Raw genomic sequence first — 18,258 nt, forward strand, 5'->3', positions numbered from 1 at the left:
ACTTCAAACTTTTGTGTTAGCAAAGTAAAGTATAATTGCAATTATAAATAGTAACTGCAAACTCTTCCAAAGCTCTATTACTTTTGTGGCATTTTAAAAATGTAAATAAATACCATAAATTAAAAAGTTATGAACAGAGGCTATTTATCGTGTAAAAAATGTCTGGATTACAATTTTGACATGAAAAATTATCTGATTGTCAAGTTTATTTTTGAGCGAACTGCCACTGTAAGCTAAGCTAACCGTATAATACCCATGAATAAGAGGATTTTAACATATGTAACAGACGGGATATTTCTGCTATCTGTTACAGGTGCACTTGGGCGAAGGGATTGCAGTTTGTGAAGAGCAGCTAAAGGCAGTCAAGTGGAGCGACTATAGAAAACTAACCCGAGGACTCGCAGCAATACTTTTTAGTCCTACTGAACTTGCTACGTGTTCTGTTACTGGACAAAGATGGAGTCGAGCTGGAACAGCTACTGAACGACCAGTTAAACCTGCGCTTGATCGAGCAAAAGTTCAGGCTATTATATGTAAGTATTTTATTTTAATTTATTCTAATAAAAATTTGTAATTTTTCTTTTACTGAGAAAAATTAAATTATTTTGATAAAAAATTAATCTCTAAATGATTGTTGAATAATTTCTTACAAAATCACTCAATTATTAGATAATTTCCAACCAATCAGGTATTAATTTTGTTGCTTGTCTTCCGACCTCAAAAATTGACCAAAAATTTATTTTTCTCTAATATTTTGGAGGTGGACCATTTTAAAAAAAAAAAAAAAAAAAAAAAAAAAAAAAAAATTTGGAAATTTCGAAAAATTGAATCAAAGTTGGACGAGTATAAATTCACTTGATTAGGTGGCCTGTCTTGCCCCACCCTCCCCTATTTATTACATTAAAATTTTTTTAGTTTTTAACTTTCCTAAAAATTAATTATTTTTAATTTTTCCCTAAATTATTTTCCCTTTAAGTTAAAAATTGATTACAGAAAATAAAAAATTTGTGTAATAGATTTTTTTCTGAATAAAAAAATAGACGACAGGTTACAAAAACAAAATTAATTGGAAAATGGGGTTGTAAGATAAGACGTATGGTTAGATTTATATACCCGTGTCTAGGAAAACGGGAAATAAAAAATTCAGTGGTGCAGGAAAAGACATGGTGTGAGGATCGGCAAAAAGGAACATTGTCAGCTCATGGCCTTAGAAAATAAAGAAAAAGGGAAAACGCATCAACCGACAAGGTAGAAAATAAGATTAATTCAAAAGAGGAAGATATAGGTGGTGGCCGATGCCAAGACTCGAATCCGAGAACGAAACGCAATAATAAACGGAGAGCAAGAATAGTATAAGTATTAAAAGAAAGTGGAGACTGGGAAAATGAAGAAAAAAGTGCGAGATCGTGATTCGGTTTAGAAGTAAATAAAGTAGAAATAATGAATACCATCGAGAAAATTTGGAGCGATTAAGGGGTGGAAAAATTCCGAGGGTGAAAAAATACGCTGCAATAGACTCATCTCACGTCAACCCGCTTACGTACTTATTTACATATGTATAAACGTGTACTTGGTGCGAGATACTAGCTATCTGGATATTTACATCGATTGTAATTCTATAAAAATAGAGCGGATGACTCAATCAATAAAACAGTAAAAATAAAAATGAATTAGATTAAAATAATTAAAAATAAAGTATGCGCTGCCAAAATTTTGCTTTATATTATTGAATAATAGTTAAAAATAAATTTATTGATTTAACAGCGAATAAAGTATCATAATTTAATTGGATATATGATATATTTCTCATCTTTCTCTACACTGTCTTTTATTACTTATTCGAAGTCGTATTGATATCATTTTCAATTATTTTTTTATATTTTCTCAAGTTTCTTGAATTGTATACTATTAAATATTTCTCTGTTTCTGTTAAAAGATAAACAAAATAATATTTCATTATATTTTCTAGGAATAAAATTAAAGTTTATCCTTGAAAGTTGATTTAAATTATTTTTAATGAATTGAAGCTTGTTATTTCAAGTGAAATAAAATTTAAAAATAATTTACGATTTTTGGATAAAATTTTAATAAAAAAAAAAAAAGTAGTAGGCACAAAAATTGCAGGTAGAACATAATTGACTTTCCACAATATTTCTTAATAATAGTTGAATGTTATTTAAGAGTACTCAAGTTGTTTCTTTTATATCTTTTGTAGCTCTGATTGTTCGGGACAGAAAGACGTATGAGTGGCTCAACTTAAAAATTTACAGAGCCATTAAAGACAAAAAATATTTAGCTTTAAAAAAGTAAAAGCATTAGTACTTTTGTTTCTTTATAAAGTAGCAGTAAATTTACAGAAACTTTTTCTAAAAATATTTCTTGTGATTAATTGAAATTAAATAAGATTATAAGTTGATGTAAAACATACGTGTCTTGATAATTTAATGAAATTCTAATATTTAAGCCGGATAAAAGTAAATTTGCATAAGAATGTTTTGGAATTTTTTATTTATGAAACGTACAACTTTTTCGGTGTTCCAATATCAGAATAGCTATCTCGTCAAACTCTTTTCGAGAGCCCGTCACAATGTGTGAATATATATCATAGACATCAGTGTGTGAACGATTTACGTTCGCTTTATCTTCTAAATGAATCAACCAATTTAGGTAGTTCTTCCGAGCTTTTGGCAGCCGAAAATCTTCTAAAATATTCATCAATCATTCTTGAAATGTAGCACAATAATCTTTCGACGTTGATGGAAATTTACGGCTTTGCAAGATTCATATAGAATTAATGAAGTATTTTTGATAATTAAATTCAAGAAGAAATACATAATTCAAACTTAAAATTTATTTAAAGTAAATCATAAAACAGTAACACTAAGTTACAATTAATTTTAGTTTCAGGAAACAGATATTTTCATCATGATCAAGTATTACTTTTCCTTAAGTTTTTATGAATGTTGTCATAAAAATATCTTTTTAATAGGAAATAAGTCACAAGAAGTTTTAGACGATATAAAAACATTAGCAAAGTATACAAACGATATTTCAAAGACTTTCATAAGTTTTTATTTACTTACTGAAAGAAACTTTTAGCGTTCTTCGTATATTAATGAATGATCCTGAACCACTCTACTATTTAAAAAAAAAAAAAAAAAAAAAAAATTTCATTCTAAAAATCAAAATTAGATTAATTTTTTTTTTTTTGACACAAAAATTAATTTACTCGGAAGAAATTTTAAATATTGCGCGTTAATTTAAAAAAAAATTTTTTCACGCCAAATTGATAGAAAATTTGATTTATTAGTAAAAAGTACTTGAATATAAATATTTTTAAGAAAAAATACTTGAAATTAAGGTTTAAAAATTATAAGAAATGCAGCAGTACTAAAAAAAATCAGATATGCAGTTAAAAGTATCTTTTCACTAAAAAAAAAAAATATAAATAGGAATAAAAAATAGCCTTGCAATTCTTATTTCTTCTTTTGTTGTGAATCAAATGGCCCAGTTTTACTTAAAATCGCCGAGTAGTTTTTAGCTTAAATTTTCAGAGTACAGATAGGTAGTTTTTACAGTAACGCCCAGTGCGAGTGATATAGTAATCTAAAAAAATAGCTACCGCAGCAATATTTCGTGTTGTTATCGGGTTTGCTATACCATTAGATTGTTGTGATTCCCCCAAAGTATTGTTTTCACAGTATATATATATATATATATATATATATATATATATATATATATATATATATATATATATATATATATATATATATATATATATATATATATATATATATATGTATATATATATATATATATATATATATATATATATATATATATATATATATATATATATAGATTCATTTTATTGATATGTTTCTACCGAGTTAGAAACTGTAAAGTACAATAGAGGTATGATTATATCTACTGACAAATGTTTATGGAGTAAAACTAATTACCGCCGGATCTGACTCGTAATTAACACATTACTTCACAATATTGTGTATAAAGGTCAATAGTTTAATAGATTTTTAGTATTAAAATTTACGTGCGTACAAAAAGCCCATTTCCATTAAAATTATCATTCGTACCAGCAAGCAATGATTTTTTTATGAGAATGTTAAAGTACGGGCATGGACTCGTCATCAATTTTAATAAAAAAAAGGATAGACCTGCGATTACGCAGAGGGAATTTATTTAGAGTACTGTCAGTTTTAAAACCAAAAATAAATTTTCAGAATTTGGGGTAAAAGCACCAATTACTGAAACATGATTAGAATTGTAAAATTTTTAAACATAAAATTGCTTTTTAAAATAATTACAAATTTAATTAAATTTTCCGCTATTATAATCCTTAAAAGTTTTTAATTATCTATTTATTAGTTTTAATAAAGTTTGTGCGTTAATTATTTCATCTTTGCATTATTATGTTGTTCTATTGTGCAAATGAGAAGTTTCGACGGGTATAATTTAGACAAACTTGTAAACTTTAATATTTTTAAGTATTTGATGAGTAAAAAAATATTTTAAGCAGTTAATTAATTATACAAAATTAAAATTAATGTTTTTTATTTTTATTTTTATTTCAGCTTATGTGACATCAAGGTTTCCGTCAGTAGATGTAAGCAGTGTAAAACAAGTATTGGCCTATAAGTGTAAAGAAAATTCAACGGCTCTAAAAATGAAGTCAATTCGGTACATATGGTGAGATGATATAAGTTATTGATAAAATTTTAATTTTCTATTATTACAAAATTAAAATGTGAGTTATTTTTATTTATCTTTAATTTAATATCGATTTAACAGTTATTGTTCTTAGATATTAAATATTATCATATAATTTTTCTTTAGAGCATGCAATAATATTTTTAAAAGTAAATTTTATAAAGAAGAAATGTCCTTTGAAAATAATCAAAGATGCTTTTTATGAAAAGTTGATTGAACGTTGATAGCTGATCACTTCAGAAGGGCTAACTTAAAGATATTGCGGCAAAAAGGATCTTTGTATAATATCAAGTTTCATATTTACAAACCTTTTAGAAAATAATTCAGTAAATTGAGAAAAAAAAAGGTACTTTAATTCGTATCATATTTTCTTGTCTCAATAAATTACTTGATTAAAAATTCTCAAGCTTGAATTTTGACTGACAAACTTTTAAATATTTTTAAAATCTTTTTAGCAGAAAAATAAATATTTTTTATTTTTATTTGCATCGAAAATTTATAACTTTTTTGTTGCAAAAACAGTTTTTCAAGTCAAATAAATTGTATGCTGATCATTGCAGTCGTGAAAAAGCTTCATTGATATTCTTTCTTGTTTAAAACTTTAGAAAGTTTGCGAAATGACGAATGAGTAATTAAAAAAAATATTTACTGATAAAAATTAACTTGAATTTTTACTTGGTTTTTTTATTATGCTAACAATTTATTTGAATATCGTTATCGCCTTTTTAAAAAGCCGGATCTTTTAAAATTCAAAAATATTTTAATCTGTAAAATTTTTTTTTATAGTGATAATTAATTTTATTTTACACAGAATTGAAACAAGTATTTTTGATATGGTCATTCACAGATTTATTTTTTGTATTATCAAGTTGTATTTAATCTTCTCTTATCTAAATCCCTATAAGGTCAAATACAAATTTCACACATTATGTTGATAGGGTATATAATCAGTATTATATATCATTTTTAACAATAATTTATGTGCCATCATTTTTTCAATGAACAATTCTATGAGAAAAAAATAATTTTGATGAGAAGATATGACTTTAAGAGATAGATGGAGAAGACAGGTATCTTTTAAGCCAAGTTGAAATTACACAGGGGGCGTTATTACTCGACTTGAAAAACGACTCCAGGCAAATATCACGGTTGGCGGCTTTCTGAGTCATTACTCGGTACAACGGAGACTTGATAAGAAATAAACTAGAAATAAAAAGACAAAAATTTTTTTAAAATCTCATGGCAAACATGTTAATATTATACATTAAAATATTATTTATTTTACTTTGAAATAAATTATTTTATTTAGTTTTAATGCCAAGGCATTTTAGATTTAAAATTTTTAAATATTTACAGTAACAAAAAAATTAATTTGACAAGAGAAAAATTCTTAATTTGAGTGAAATTTTATTTAATAAAAATTAATTTTTTAGATCAAGAATTTTTTTCAAGTTCAGTTTTTTTTTATAAAATTAAATCAATTTAAAATTCGCACTTTTAAGTGTTATAAATTAAACTAAAATATAAATTTTTCATCGGCTCACCCCATAGATATATTTATTATTTATTATTCACATGTTTGTTCCTAATAGACCCGTAGTTTAAACACAGGTTACTAACCCTTATAAGTATCAAATTAATCATCCAAGTTTATGTGACCTTAGCGTGTCTTACGATAGTTAGCAGTAAGTCTAAGCTTCATTTGTACTCTGATCTGCCTTCGTGCTCTCAGTTTTAAACTTTAAAAGATTATGAACAGAGCCCGAAGAGAATCTCAAAGCTAATTGCGAATAACATTATTTTTACTTTCAAATATGTGAATTTTTTTAAACTATCACAAAATTTTTTTTTTTTTTTTTTTTTTTTTTTTTTTCAAGAATCAGTATATATTTTTTTGAAACGATATTTTTTCAATAAACATTGCAAAATTTATTTTCAGTAAGCAGCAACTGATAGGAGTTTAAATATTATATTAAACCGCACTTAAATCAATCAGTCATGAGCATGTAATTTGCGGTTAGCACATCCAAGTTGTTGCGGATTGCGAGTATCTACCACTAGGGATAATACAATTAGAATGACTAAAATCGTATTCGACACAATCCTTATGGATGTCTGACCGCTTAGCATAATTGAGAGAAATGTATTTATCCAAACATAGTCCGTTAATAATACTGAATTTAAATAAATTTAATAAATTGTGGCAAACTTTTAAATTGTCGAGTTTGAAATTCAAGTTAAGTGCTTTGAAAATTTACCAAAAAATTTTTTTCTAAATCTTATCTTCAAATTCGACACAATTGACCAATCTATTAAAAGTAATATTGATAGCGATACAATCATAGCTTCGCATAAAAAAAAAAAAAAAAATAGAAGACTTCTAGTCCTTGAAAACTCAATTACTTTTTGGTTCGTTAACCAATAGTAACTTTATTTTCTACACAGAGTGGCATCTTGTGCTCTTTCTGTTTGATAGATAAAATAGCTTCATTGAAAGTGCGCTAATGGACTCCTCAAAATGGCAACGTGCCATAAACACTTAGGTTGGCACCATAAAATGTAGTCGCTAGCGACGGTTTATGCCTCTGTGCAGCTAACTTACCCAGTTATAAGTAGTACACTCAATTTAAAACAGCGTTGAGTAACTGAAGTATGTTCATTTTATTTATTTCAGAGTTATAGAGTACTTTTAGTAAATTTTCAATTTTATTTATCTTTCCAATCGAAATATTTTTTATTAATTAAAAACTCGCATTGAGAACAGTTTCTAAAACTAAAAAAAGTTTATTTCAATCTTTTAAATTGTCCTCTTTTTATATTTAAAAAAAAAAAAACCAAAGATTAAAAATTTTTCTACCCAGAAAAAAAATTTTAATCTAGACAAAAATTCTTGAATTGATCAATTAAATTAATTAAATTAAATGGATCAATTCAATTGATCGATTGTTAATAAATTTCACTACAAAATTGACTTTCGAGTTCGTTAACAGTTTAGAGTGTAGGTCAGGATATAGATATCTAAATTGGGCAATGCAATTTAAGCTATTCAACAGATTGTTATTAAATTTCCATCAAATGTCGGCGTTTTTAGGCCGCTTGAGTTATTTTCATTATTTTAAACATAATGCGAGAGCTTAAAATGAACTCCATACATGTTCGCGTAAATCTGTAAATAGTTTAGATCCATTAAACGGAAAGGCTAATGGAAAGCCCTTGTGAATTTTGCAAGCTATCGGTAATCGAGGGGGCTTATCGGGCATTACGTTTTGTAAAGAGTTCAATTGAATTCAATAAATGGATATTTAATTGTTTTATTGAAAAATCAATAATTAATGAAATTAATTAAATTTTTTTTTAACAGGGCATTTTTCTGAATCAAAAAATGATATAAAAAATTCTTGTTTAAATTTTACTGCTTATTATTATCCATTTCAAAGCGTTCCGGTAAACTTTGGCGTAATGTGGTGTTTAATGTTAACTCATATCGCTTATATGTCAGGTCGACACAGCACGTCGGATAATGGACTCAAAGCTGTGAATATAAGCACCGAGGATCGACACTGATAGAGTACTAAGTTAATTATTAACTTTTCAAAAATACTCTTGTGATATTTTATTAATTTTATTAATTAATTTATTAAATCTTGGAAATTTATTAATAAATATTTTCCATAAAAAATATAAATAAAATTTTCTACAGCCTTGGAAATTTTTTGTGAATTATAATTAATAAAAAAATAAAAAATTTACCTCAAAAAATGGTAATTAAAATTGTTCTAGTGAGAGGCAAGATACAGATACATCGCCACGTGGTGACTCTGAAGACAAGTGAGAGGAGGTAAGGGGTGCGCGTAGGGTGCAGCCCACCCTTCTGCTACGCCGCGTCCTCTCGCACCCTCTGCACCACTTAAATCGTCGGTGCTTTGGCCCCGAGGAGTTCCAAGACATTAATCGTCATCATCATCGCAATTACTTGCATCACCAGGAATTATTGTTCGTTGAACCGTCAACTGTTCCAGCACTTGAAGGTTTTGTACATCTACATACCATTCATCATACCTTAGAAGCGACTTTGAAACAAGCTGAAACTAGCTCATATTTTTTATCTACTGGATAATTTTATTTCGCGCACTTTCGTACTCAATATTTATAATGAAATTCAAATATTAAACGCGATTCTTGAGTTTCATTATCAAAATTACACACATATAGCTTCACTAACGTCTTTAGAAGGTAAAATGATACTAAAAATTGCGAAACTACAGGGAATAAAAATAGAGACACATTAAATTCTTTATTATTTTTTTTTTAAGTAGGAATTTTTTTTTTTTTTTTTTTTTAAATAAAATTTAAACTACCGTTTAAAATATCTTCTCAAAGTTGCAATCGGGTTTTTTTGATGGCAAAACTTTAAAATTATTTTTGACAGCATAATTTTATTAAATTTGAATTAAAAATCAGCTTCAAAAATTTAAATAAAATAAAATTAATTTATTAAATTTGTTACTTCCTAATTGAAGATTAAGATAGTTTATAATGAATATTTAAAAAAAAAAAATTTAAGGCCATTTTTATTTAATTTAGTCAAAAGTGCTTATTACGTTTAATGGTTAATTGCCGAAATTATATTGTAATGTGATTAATGATTAATAACGACGATGTATTGAGGGTGAAACAATAATAGCTATATGAAAAAAAAAAAAAAAAAAAAAAAAAAAAATAGCGTGGAACAAGAGGAACGCGCGCTGAGGCTGTGACCATCTAACGAAAAAAACAATTTAAAAGATCTTAAATAATTAACGAAAAAAGATACCGAAATGATAAATTGATATAATAAGATTAACCCACTTCTAGGCGACTGCGTAACATTTGTCTAAGTACTTGCAATAAATTAATGAAAATATTTTTTAACTTACAAGGAAGAAAAAAAATTAACAATAAAATACATAAGCCGACGTAATTATATGTTAATTAAAATGACGTAGTTGTGTAATTGTGATTCATAAAATCTGCCTAAATGAAGAATAATTAAATTTACCATTGCGCGCCTATTTTTGAGCGAAAAAATTGTTAAAGAAACAACGGAGTTGAAGCTATTGATCGGGTGCGACCTTGTCAAGGAAGTTTAAGAGCGACAACTTGTGATATATTGTGGTACTAGGCTAGTTCAAGTGTGGAAAGCTGTGAGATTCAGAAGAAAAGAAGAAAAGTGAGGAAAAAATTTATGCCGTTGGTAAAAAATATTCTTTGAGTTACCATTTGTCCCCCGACAAAATTCTTAAAAGAAGAATATATTGTTAATTAATTATTAATAAAATAACAAGGCAAGAATTATGAAGAATCATACTTTACTTGGTCGCGTTGACTTAGACAAATTGGTTTGGCTGTGAGTTGCAACCGCGAAGTGATTGAGAAAGAAGCTATAGATAAGTAAAGAAATATAGGACAGAACAGCACAATTATGCTGGTAATATATATGTAATAAATTCAGATTATGTTAATTAAGAAAGTATAAAGAACATGAAATCTGAAAATAAATAAAATAGTAGTAAGAAAATACGATAAATAGGGTTGAATCAACCTCCCCGGGATACAAGGGTAGATTTCAGATAGTTAAACGCCTATATTAAACAATATATTAATTATATAAATTATCGTGATAATTTATTCACACGCAGAAAAAATTTTGTTAAGATAACTTAGGATGTGTTGTGGTAACAAATGAATTTGTTAAAACATAGGGGTAATAAATTATGTGTTAAAATAACAAAACAGTTTTGTTACTATAGAAAAATCTTTTAGTTGATTCGACAAAATATTTTAGTTTGTATAAAAAATTTTTTTGTTAAAAAAAAAATTTAAATAACAAATAAATTTGTTACAGTAAATTTTATAATAATTCTTTATTAAAAAATTGATGTGACGTTTTCGTTGCTATGTTGACCATTTTGGCAACGTTTACCATAGCAACGGTTAAATATTAATAAGTAAAATTTATAAAAATTTTAATTAATTAAATTGTCAAAAATAAAAATTAAAAAAAAAAAACCGCGCGAATTTTTTGGTACATTTAAAAAGCAACAAATTAGTTTTATTATTATACTCATTTGTTACCACAACATATTTTTCAGTTATCCAATCATTTGTTATTTAAACAAAATAATTTTTATGCGTGCATGTTTTCGAAAATACTTGTTAAATTAATAAATCGAACAACATTTATTCATAGAGAAAATTGGTAAAGTTTTAAAGACTGTAGTGCGAGTTAAAATTGTGAATTTGAATGAAAAAATTCAAATACTTTTAAATAATATTGATTTTTTTTTATTATTTTACTTTTTAGTACAAAGCTGATCCTTAAATTTGTCAATCGAAGCATCAAGAAGAAATTTTCCGGCACTAGAGCAGTAAATGAATTGGAAATTTTCTTATAACTTTAATGGTATAGAATATCGTTGGGAAAGTATTAAATTTTATTTAAAAAAAAAAAAAGGGCCAATACAAATTACGAGGAATTTTAAAATCCACGTGAAATAAATAATCGCCGGGGAAAATTAAATTTCCACGATAAAAATTTAATGCTTTACAATTTTTTATTGATACACTTTGTTTGCATAACGATTCTTTAACGCGGTAGTTTTAAAGTTATAACTTTGTTTGTTTTAAATTAAAAATATTTTCTTTTTAATAAAATCTTGCTACTTAATAAAATTCTGATATTTTATCAACAAAATTTACAAACTAAGGACGTTTTAAAAGTTTTAAGATAAAACCTTGAGAAATTTTCAATATCATGGATTTTCTGTAAACAATTTTAAAAGTTAAAATTGAAACTTTTGCTTTTAAATTAATACTTGATTTTTTTTTTATTGAATAAATTATAAAAAAAAAAAATTATGGCAAATCATTAAAAATTAGTATATTGCGGCGACTTCCTTCCCGTTAAATAATAGGGAAGTTATCGGATCCGATAAAAAATCACATAAAGCTCATTGATTTTTCTACTGTAGCGTTTTTAATTAAAATTTGACCTTTCAAAAAAATTATTTCGTTCAATAAAATAATTTTAAATCGCTTTACAGCTCGTTAAATTTTACAAATTTTTATGAATAAAAAATCCTTGAATTTTTTTGGAAATATATACTTTAATAATAAACAGATGAATTTATTGATGTTTTGTTTTTATCATTATCATATAAACGTTGAGAAATAAAATAGCATTGGTATAAATTTTGCGATTAAATATATAAGTAATAATATATAAATAGTTTGTGTGTTGAAAAGTATAATGATTTTATTTTTTTTAAATTATTTCAGTTTTTGTATAGTCAAGCAAAAAAAAAATAATTGTATACCCATAATTTGGATGGTTCATTTTTAATTAACTAAATACATGCTTCGAGTGTTCTTGAGTATATATAATTTTTGTTTTTTTTCATAAACAAAGTCATTAGTATAATTTTATTATTTAATAGCGTAAATTGTTACCGAATAAAATTAATTAAAAAGAAGCTATTGCTCGTTACAGAGAATTATTAACATTATTGAATAGAATTGACATGTCACCGATAAAAAAATATTTTTACTCTTGTTATTATAAATTGTAGGGACAACTATTATCAATTTCCGTGAACAATAGGGGGGTGTCTGTCCAAATTGTAAGTAAACGGAAGTATTTCTCATTTTATATAATTATTAAAAAAATATGTTTAATAATTACAATATTAAATTCATTTATATTTTTAATTAATGAAAATTGCCGGCATTAAAAAATTTTTAGAATTTTTTTTATTGAAAAAATTATTTTAAGTGCAATTTTTAGTTCTAATTTAATAAATTAAAAATGTCGGCATTAATTTAATTAAAAAAATTAAAAAATTCATTAATAATAATACTAAAAATAAAACTTTAGTATTATTGTTAAAATATTTGCAATAATTATTTCAAAAAGGAAATAAAATATAAAATTGAATTTTTAAAGCGGGAAGTTGAAAATAATTTTTTTAAATGAAATTTTTGTAAATTATTTTATAGACCTAAATAGCGGAAATTTGAAATTTCATATCTAAATGTTGATAAAGCACTTCTCAATGATTCGCGATTAAGTTGTGTAAATTAATGCAAGTTCTGATTCGTAATAAAGTTAAATTGCTATTAGAAATTGTCAAAGTTTTGTTAATCTTAATTACTTGATCATATTTGGCAGTGTATTAGCACAAATTATCCGAAGAAAGTTTAAAAATTCGTAGAGAGCGTCATTAATAATTTATTTAGTGAAAATTTGATTATTTGTCATGAATATAATTTAAATAATATTTTAATACAAATTTATTCTTTAAAACAATATTTTCTTGACGCTCTTGGTAAAATTTATTTATTTTATTAATCGCGGTCTAAAAGCATAAGTGTAATAATCGCATATTTGCTCTTTGCGAGTTATTCGTGTCTTCGGTAACTTACAGTAATGGGTAAAGCATTAGCGTAAAGATGGCGCGTGAATGAAACTTGCTAGCCGCAAAATAAACTTAAGTAATTACTCGGACGTGTATATTTCGCTTAGGAATGTAAAAATACAAGCGAAGTAAATATTTTTTTATAAAATAAATTGTAAAATTTTTTCCAACAATAATTGATAAAATATTAAAAATTTTTTTCATCCGAGATTTTTTTTTTTTTTTTTTTTTTTTTTTTTCATAAAATAAATTTTGAAAAAGTTTATTATTGCTATCGGGCATTTTCCGGTGTGTGAATTAATTAGATTTCCATGGTGGTAAATATTTACTAAATTCCGATAAAATGTGAAAAAGTAATTTTTTTTCTATTTTTTATGTTAGAAACTTCGTAATTAAAGTATTTCCAATAAAAATTGTTCTCGTGTCTATCGGTCACGGAAAATCGATTTTATCTGTTAAATATTTCAGCCCAGGAAGAGTATGATAATAATGTTCTGAACGAGTTAAATTAAGTTGAAATCCTGCATGAATATTGGCTTGTTTTAAATAATTATTCAAAATTTATGTTTAATTAATTTTTTTAATGCAAATATTAAATAAGAACACTCAATTACCAGAAAAATGAACAAAGTTTCAAATAAAAAAATAAAAAATAAAAAAAAAAAAAATAGGAAAATATTAATTAATTTAATCGAATTTAATGTTTTTTAATTATTTCATTGATTGTTATTGTTTTTAATTGAAAAATTTTATGGTGATGTGATGAACTTAGAAGCATATATATATATATATATATATATATATATATATATATATATATATATATATATATATATATATATATATATATATATATATAAATCAATCCCATTTAAATGTAAGCCATTAATAATTATTTAACTAATTAATAAGAAGTGAATGAAATCTAATCGAAAAAGAGAATAATGTCGTGTACTGTGATCTCCAAAAAAACCGATAAATGTTGTGAATTTTGGTTTTTTTGGAGCTTTTTAGCTGGCTATAAATTAAATTATAAATCATATGCAAACTGACAATTTGTATTAGTTGTTTAAATACCAAAATAGATTATCAACGAAATAAAATAAAAGTATGAAGTGTAGATAAAAATTGCAGTTATTTTAAAATGATTAATACTTAAGTAGATAAGTAGATTTCGAAAATATGTAAAAAAAAAAAAAAATATATATAAATACAATATTATAAGAAATTTGAGTAAATAAGTAATATAACTACACAGTTTAATTAGGAATAATAAATCACTTGAAACAAGTACCATATTCCATGCCTTATACAATAATAGCTGATACGATTACAGTTGTAAAAAGTTTTCTATAGCTCGTTTATTACAATTATTAAATTATTATTTTCATTTTCACGATTAATATTTCAATAATACTACTAATATTCTTGTGCAAAAGTAGAACCAATTAAGAAAGTAAGGAAAAAATTAATATATGCTAAAAAACATTGAAAAATTTTTAATTACACTATGTAATATAGTTAACAATAAACAAAAAATAAATTTTAAAAATCCAACTATGGAATATAATGGATACTTTAATTTGCACCATTAATTTTTGTTTTACAGTTTAGGAATTCATTTTTAACTTATAAAAGTAAATTAAAAAAATTTTTTGGTAATTATTTACAAGTGAAGTTGTTCAATATTTTAATTTTTATTTTTTTAAATGAGATTTCTATTTGATTTTATAGATTTTTTTTTTTTTTTTTTTTTTTTTTTGGAAAATACTTAAATAATTTTTTTTTTTTTAATTGTTCGTTTTTTTATAATAAAAAATTTTTTTCAACTTTTGACGGCAAAAATTGAATTTTGACATTTTTTAAACTAAATTCGCGGTAAAAATAAGCAGAATAAAAACAAATTAAAAATTCTTAATTTTTTACTTAGATATGACCAAAAATAAAGTGGACCCATTTGTAAATAATTACCATTTAATTTTTGTTAACAGCAAACTTTTTCCAAAAAATTAAAGTTTGATTAACAATCGACTAATTCTAGATATAAATAATTTTCTCAACTTCTGAAGATATATTTAATCTCCCTTGAAATTACATTTATCTTAATTCTTTCTATTTTCTCCGTTTGTTTATTTTCTTGTTAGGAAGCATCATGGGAATTCTTTTTTCCCCGGAAAATTTCTTCTGGGATTCCCAGGTGCCACAGTTATCTGTAGCTATTGCACGTGATCGTCATCGTGCGTTTTTGTGATACGATGCACTTGCTTCGATTAAATTTAGGTGCAGTAGAATGTCTGCTATTTCCCGAGTAGATTTTTCCGCTGGAGTATCATCTTATGTATTTGTTTATTGCGAAGAGCATTTGTGAAATGGCAAAGCTTTTTCATCTGTTCACTTCTGAATTAAATTTTCACTAAAAAATAAATTACTTTATTAATTTATTACTCTGTTTAACCTTTCGCCTCAAAACTGCGACTTTTAGTTACACAATAAATGAATTTTCTGCCAACTCACTTAAATTCAATTAGATTTTTACATTTCATTTTTTATCCAATTACTTCTGATTGTTTATTTGCAAACGCTCTCTTGTAAGCATCGACATTGGCAAGAAAATCGCTTTTTACAATTTCTTCATCAACAACTCAATTTGTTGTGTGCGTTTTCGGTGAAGAAAATAATTAAAAATATTATTTTACAATTTTTACTATCATTCTACCAAAATTAATGTGATTAAGGTTAACTTCATCCATTTGTACTTTCGAATAAGAGATATAAAATCTTTACTTTACAAATCACTGAGCCGAGATAAGCTCTCAAAGTTTATACTATTAAAGGGATTGCGACAATTTGCGTTTGTATATCGCACCAATTATCAGACAACATTTATTCATTTCTTCTTTATTAGTTTTTTTGATAGTTCAGCATTGAAAATTAATTTTATTCCATGAAAAAATTTCTTCAAAATTATTTTTTTAGTTCAACAATTTTTCTCTTTAATCAAGTTAATATATCTTCAGTATTTTATTTTTAAACTGCTGGAATATTTCTTCAAATAATTAAAAAAATAATACTTGCATTACTTTTGCCGAGTTTATAAAAAAAACTTTCAAATTGAAGAATTTATTAAATCCTTAAGATGAAAACAAATTTTTCTATAATTTCTTCACGGACTCCAAAAAGTTTAAACTGATCCCTAAAATTAGTCGATTGTCACGTTTTTTCTCTGACTAGCTTCATAAATATCTTTTAAGAATCTTCAACATAGGAACCGAAAATTATATCTTGCAATGATTTTTTTTTTTTTTTTTTTGTCAAAAAAGAAGAAATAGAAAAAATTTTCTGATGGAATTCTTAAATGTATGCAATATGAGAATAATCGTGAATTTAATAAAAATGACACGCAAATTTCGAATTCTTTGATTGACATCAAGGAAAAACTTGCAATTAGAATTAAAAAAAAAATGTATTGAATGAGAATAGATGAAAATAACAGCTAACCAAATAAAACTGTCAATGTTTTATTAATTTATTGTTTTTTTAGTTCTAGGTACTGTTTAGAATAAAGTGCAGACCATTATTGAATATTATTTTGTCGAAATGATTATATACAATTAATAATTGAACTACCGCAGGCTTGAATATTTAAATGTTTCTTTTGTATGGATATACATTCTTATGCTGTTGTAGAGTATTCTATGAATTGTTAATAAATTTACTGTAATTATATCCGTGATAAATTTTTACCCAATCGAGTTCATTTTAAATAACTTATTTATAAAAAAAAATTTTTTTTTGCAAAGATTTAATTCACAATAATCTATGTTTTAATTTTAATGTTTTTTATTAGTAAATTTTATCACGTATTCTATGCGATAACATCTTAACTTTCCAAGTTAGTAAGTTAGTAAGCAAGAGTTTTATTAGTCTTCGACTGTTAAACTGTGGAACGTAAGAAGACTAACAGCTATTACTTATTTTATGGTAAGTAATGTTAACATTTAAATTATCTACTTACACTTCCAAAGTAATTTTACTCTCATAAATTTAATATTTAATTATATTAATTAATAATTAATCCCTGACTATAAATTAAATATTTTTTTATTGAAATTATTCAGAATCAATTTCTTCTATTAACTCTCGCGTAATTTTTCTTAATTACAGTGCAAAAAAAAAATCACAAGGTTGTATATATTTTTTAAAATAAACATATTTATTTATATTTATATACACATGACAAGTTCTGCATCGTGCTTTCCAATTAGACCGTCTTTCACGCAACAAAGTGGTTACTGGATCTTCTTCTTCTTTATTTATAGCTAGTAATTCTTTCAATGTCTCTTTGATCACTTAATAAATTTTCTTTTCTAAAATATATCGGTAAAAAAATTAACTTTTTTAATTAATGTCTTAGAAAATTAATACTTTACTATTTTTTTCATTTTTTTTTTTTTTTTTTTTTTTTTTTTAATAAAATTTGTAATCATCAATTTAAATAATTCGACATTTAAAAAAGAAGATATTTAATTTCTTCAACAGGTTATAGGCCCAACGCAAGTCTTAAATAATATTTTTAAAATTAATTTCTTTTCTTCTTCTGTTTAAAAATTTATTGAAAAAAAAGTTTGAGATAAAAAGAATAAATAAGAAAAAAAAAATTTTAATTGATTTGATCACTACTTCGATTTACCTTTCAGTTCAATTTATGTATTAAATTAGTTTTTCAATACCTTAACCATTAAAATTTATAGAATTTATTCTGAAAAAAGTAAATAAAAAAATATAAATTGCTTTTCTTTAAAAAAAAAAAAAAAAATTAGTTATGAAACTGTAGCTTGAGATAAATAAATACCAATAAGCGGTAGGTAATCAATATTTTTTTTTTTAATAAATAAAACTTTGAGGTTCGCATTTATGGACTTTCCAAACTTTTTATATTCTTACTTTTATCTCATAATAACCAATACTAAACTTAAATCATTTTTTTTTTTTTTTTTAGTATATATAAATATGTTTTTAATTTAACAGCGTTTTAAAATTATTGATTTAATTTAATTTAACGTCATTTTTCAAT

General features: G+C 24.8%; 1 protein-coding gene across 9 annotated transcripts in view; it reads left to right on the top strand.

Moving 5' to 3' along the window:
• Positions 1-18,258, top strand: part of LOC141524291 (G-protein coupled receptor dmsr-1) — a 64,257-nt gene that overhangs the window by 15,279 nt on the left and 30,720 nt on the right. For 3 of the 9 annotated variants that reach the window (XR_012478685.1, XM_074238092.1, XM_074238091.1), the window contains exons 8-9: positions 314-533; positions 4,596-4,710. Coding sequence is in view for 7 of the 9 variants with exons in the window: in XM_074238092.1 (XP_074094193.1) it covers positions 314-533; positions 4,596-4,710 (335 nt within the window). In the remaining 2 variants the exon portion in view is untranslated. Of the gene's footprint in view, positions 1-313; positions 534-4,595; positions 4,769-4,857; positions 5,325-6,670; positions 6,787-8,511; positions 11,904-16,725; positions 16,767-18,258 lie in introns of those variants that run through there. The other 6 variants (XR_012478684.1, XM_074238087.1, XM_074238090.1 and 3 more) reach the window with 6 other exon arrangements.

The sequence above is a fragment of the Cotesia typhae genome, unplaced genomic scaffold (assembly GCF_013202065.1).
Source record: "Cotesia typhae breed Kobodo isofemale line unplaced genomic scaffold, CoteBio_Ctyphae contig_22, whole genome shotgun sequence".
NCBI lineage: Eukaryota > Metazoa > Arthropoda > Insecta > Hymenoptera > Braconidae > Cotesia > Cotesia typhae.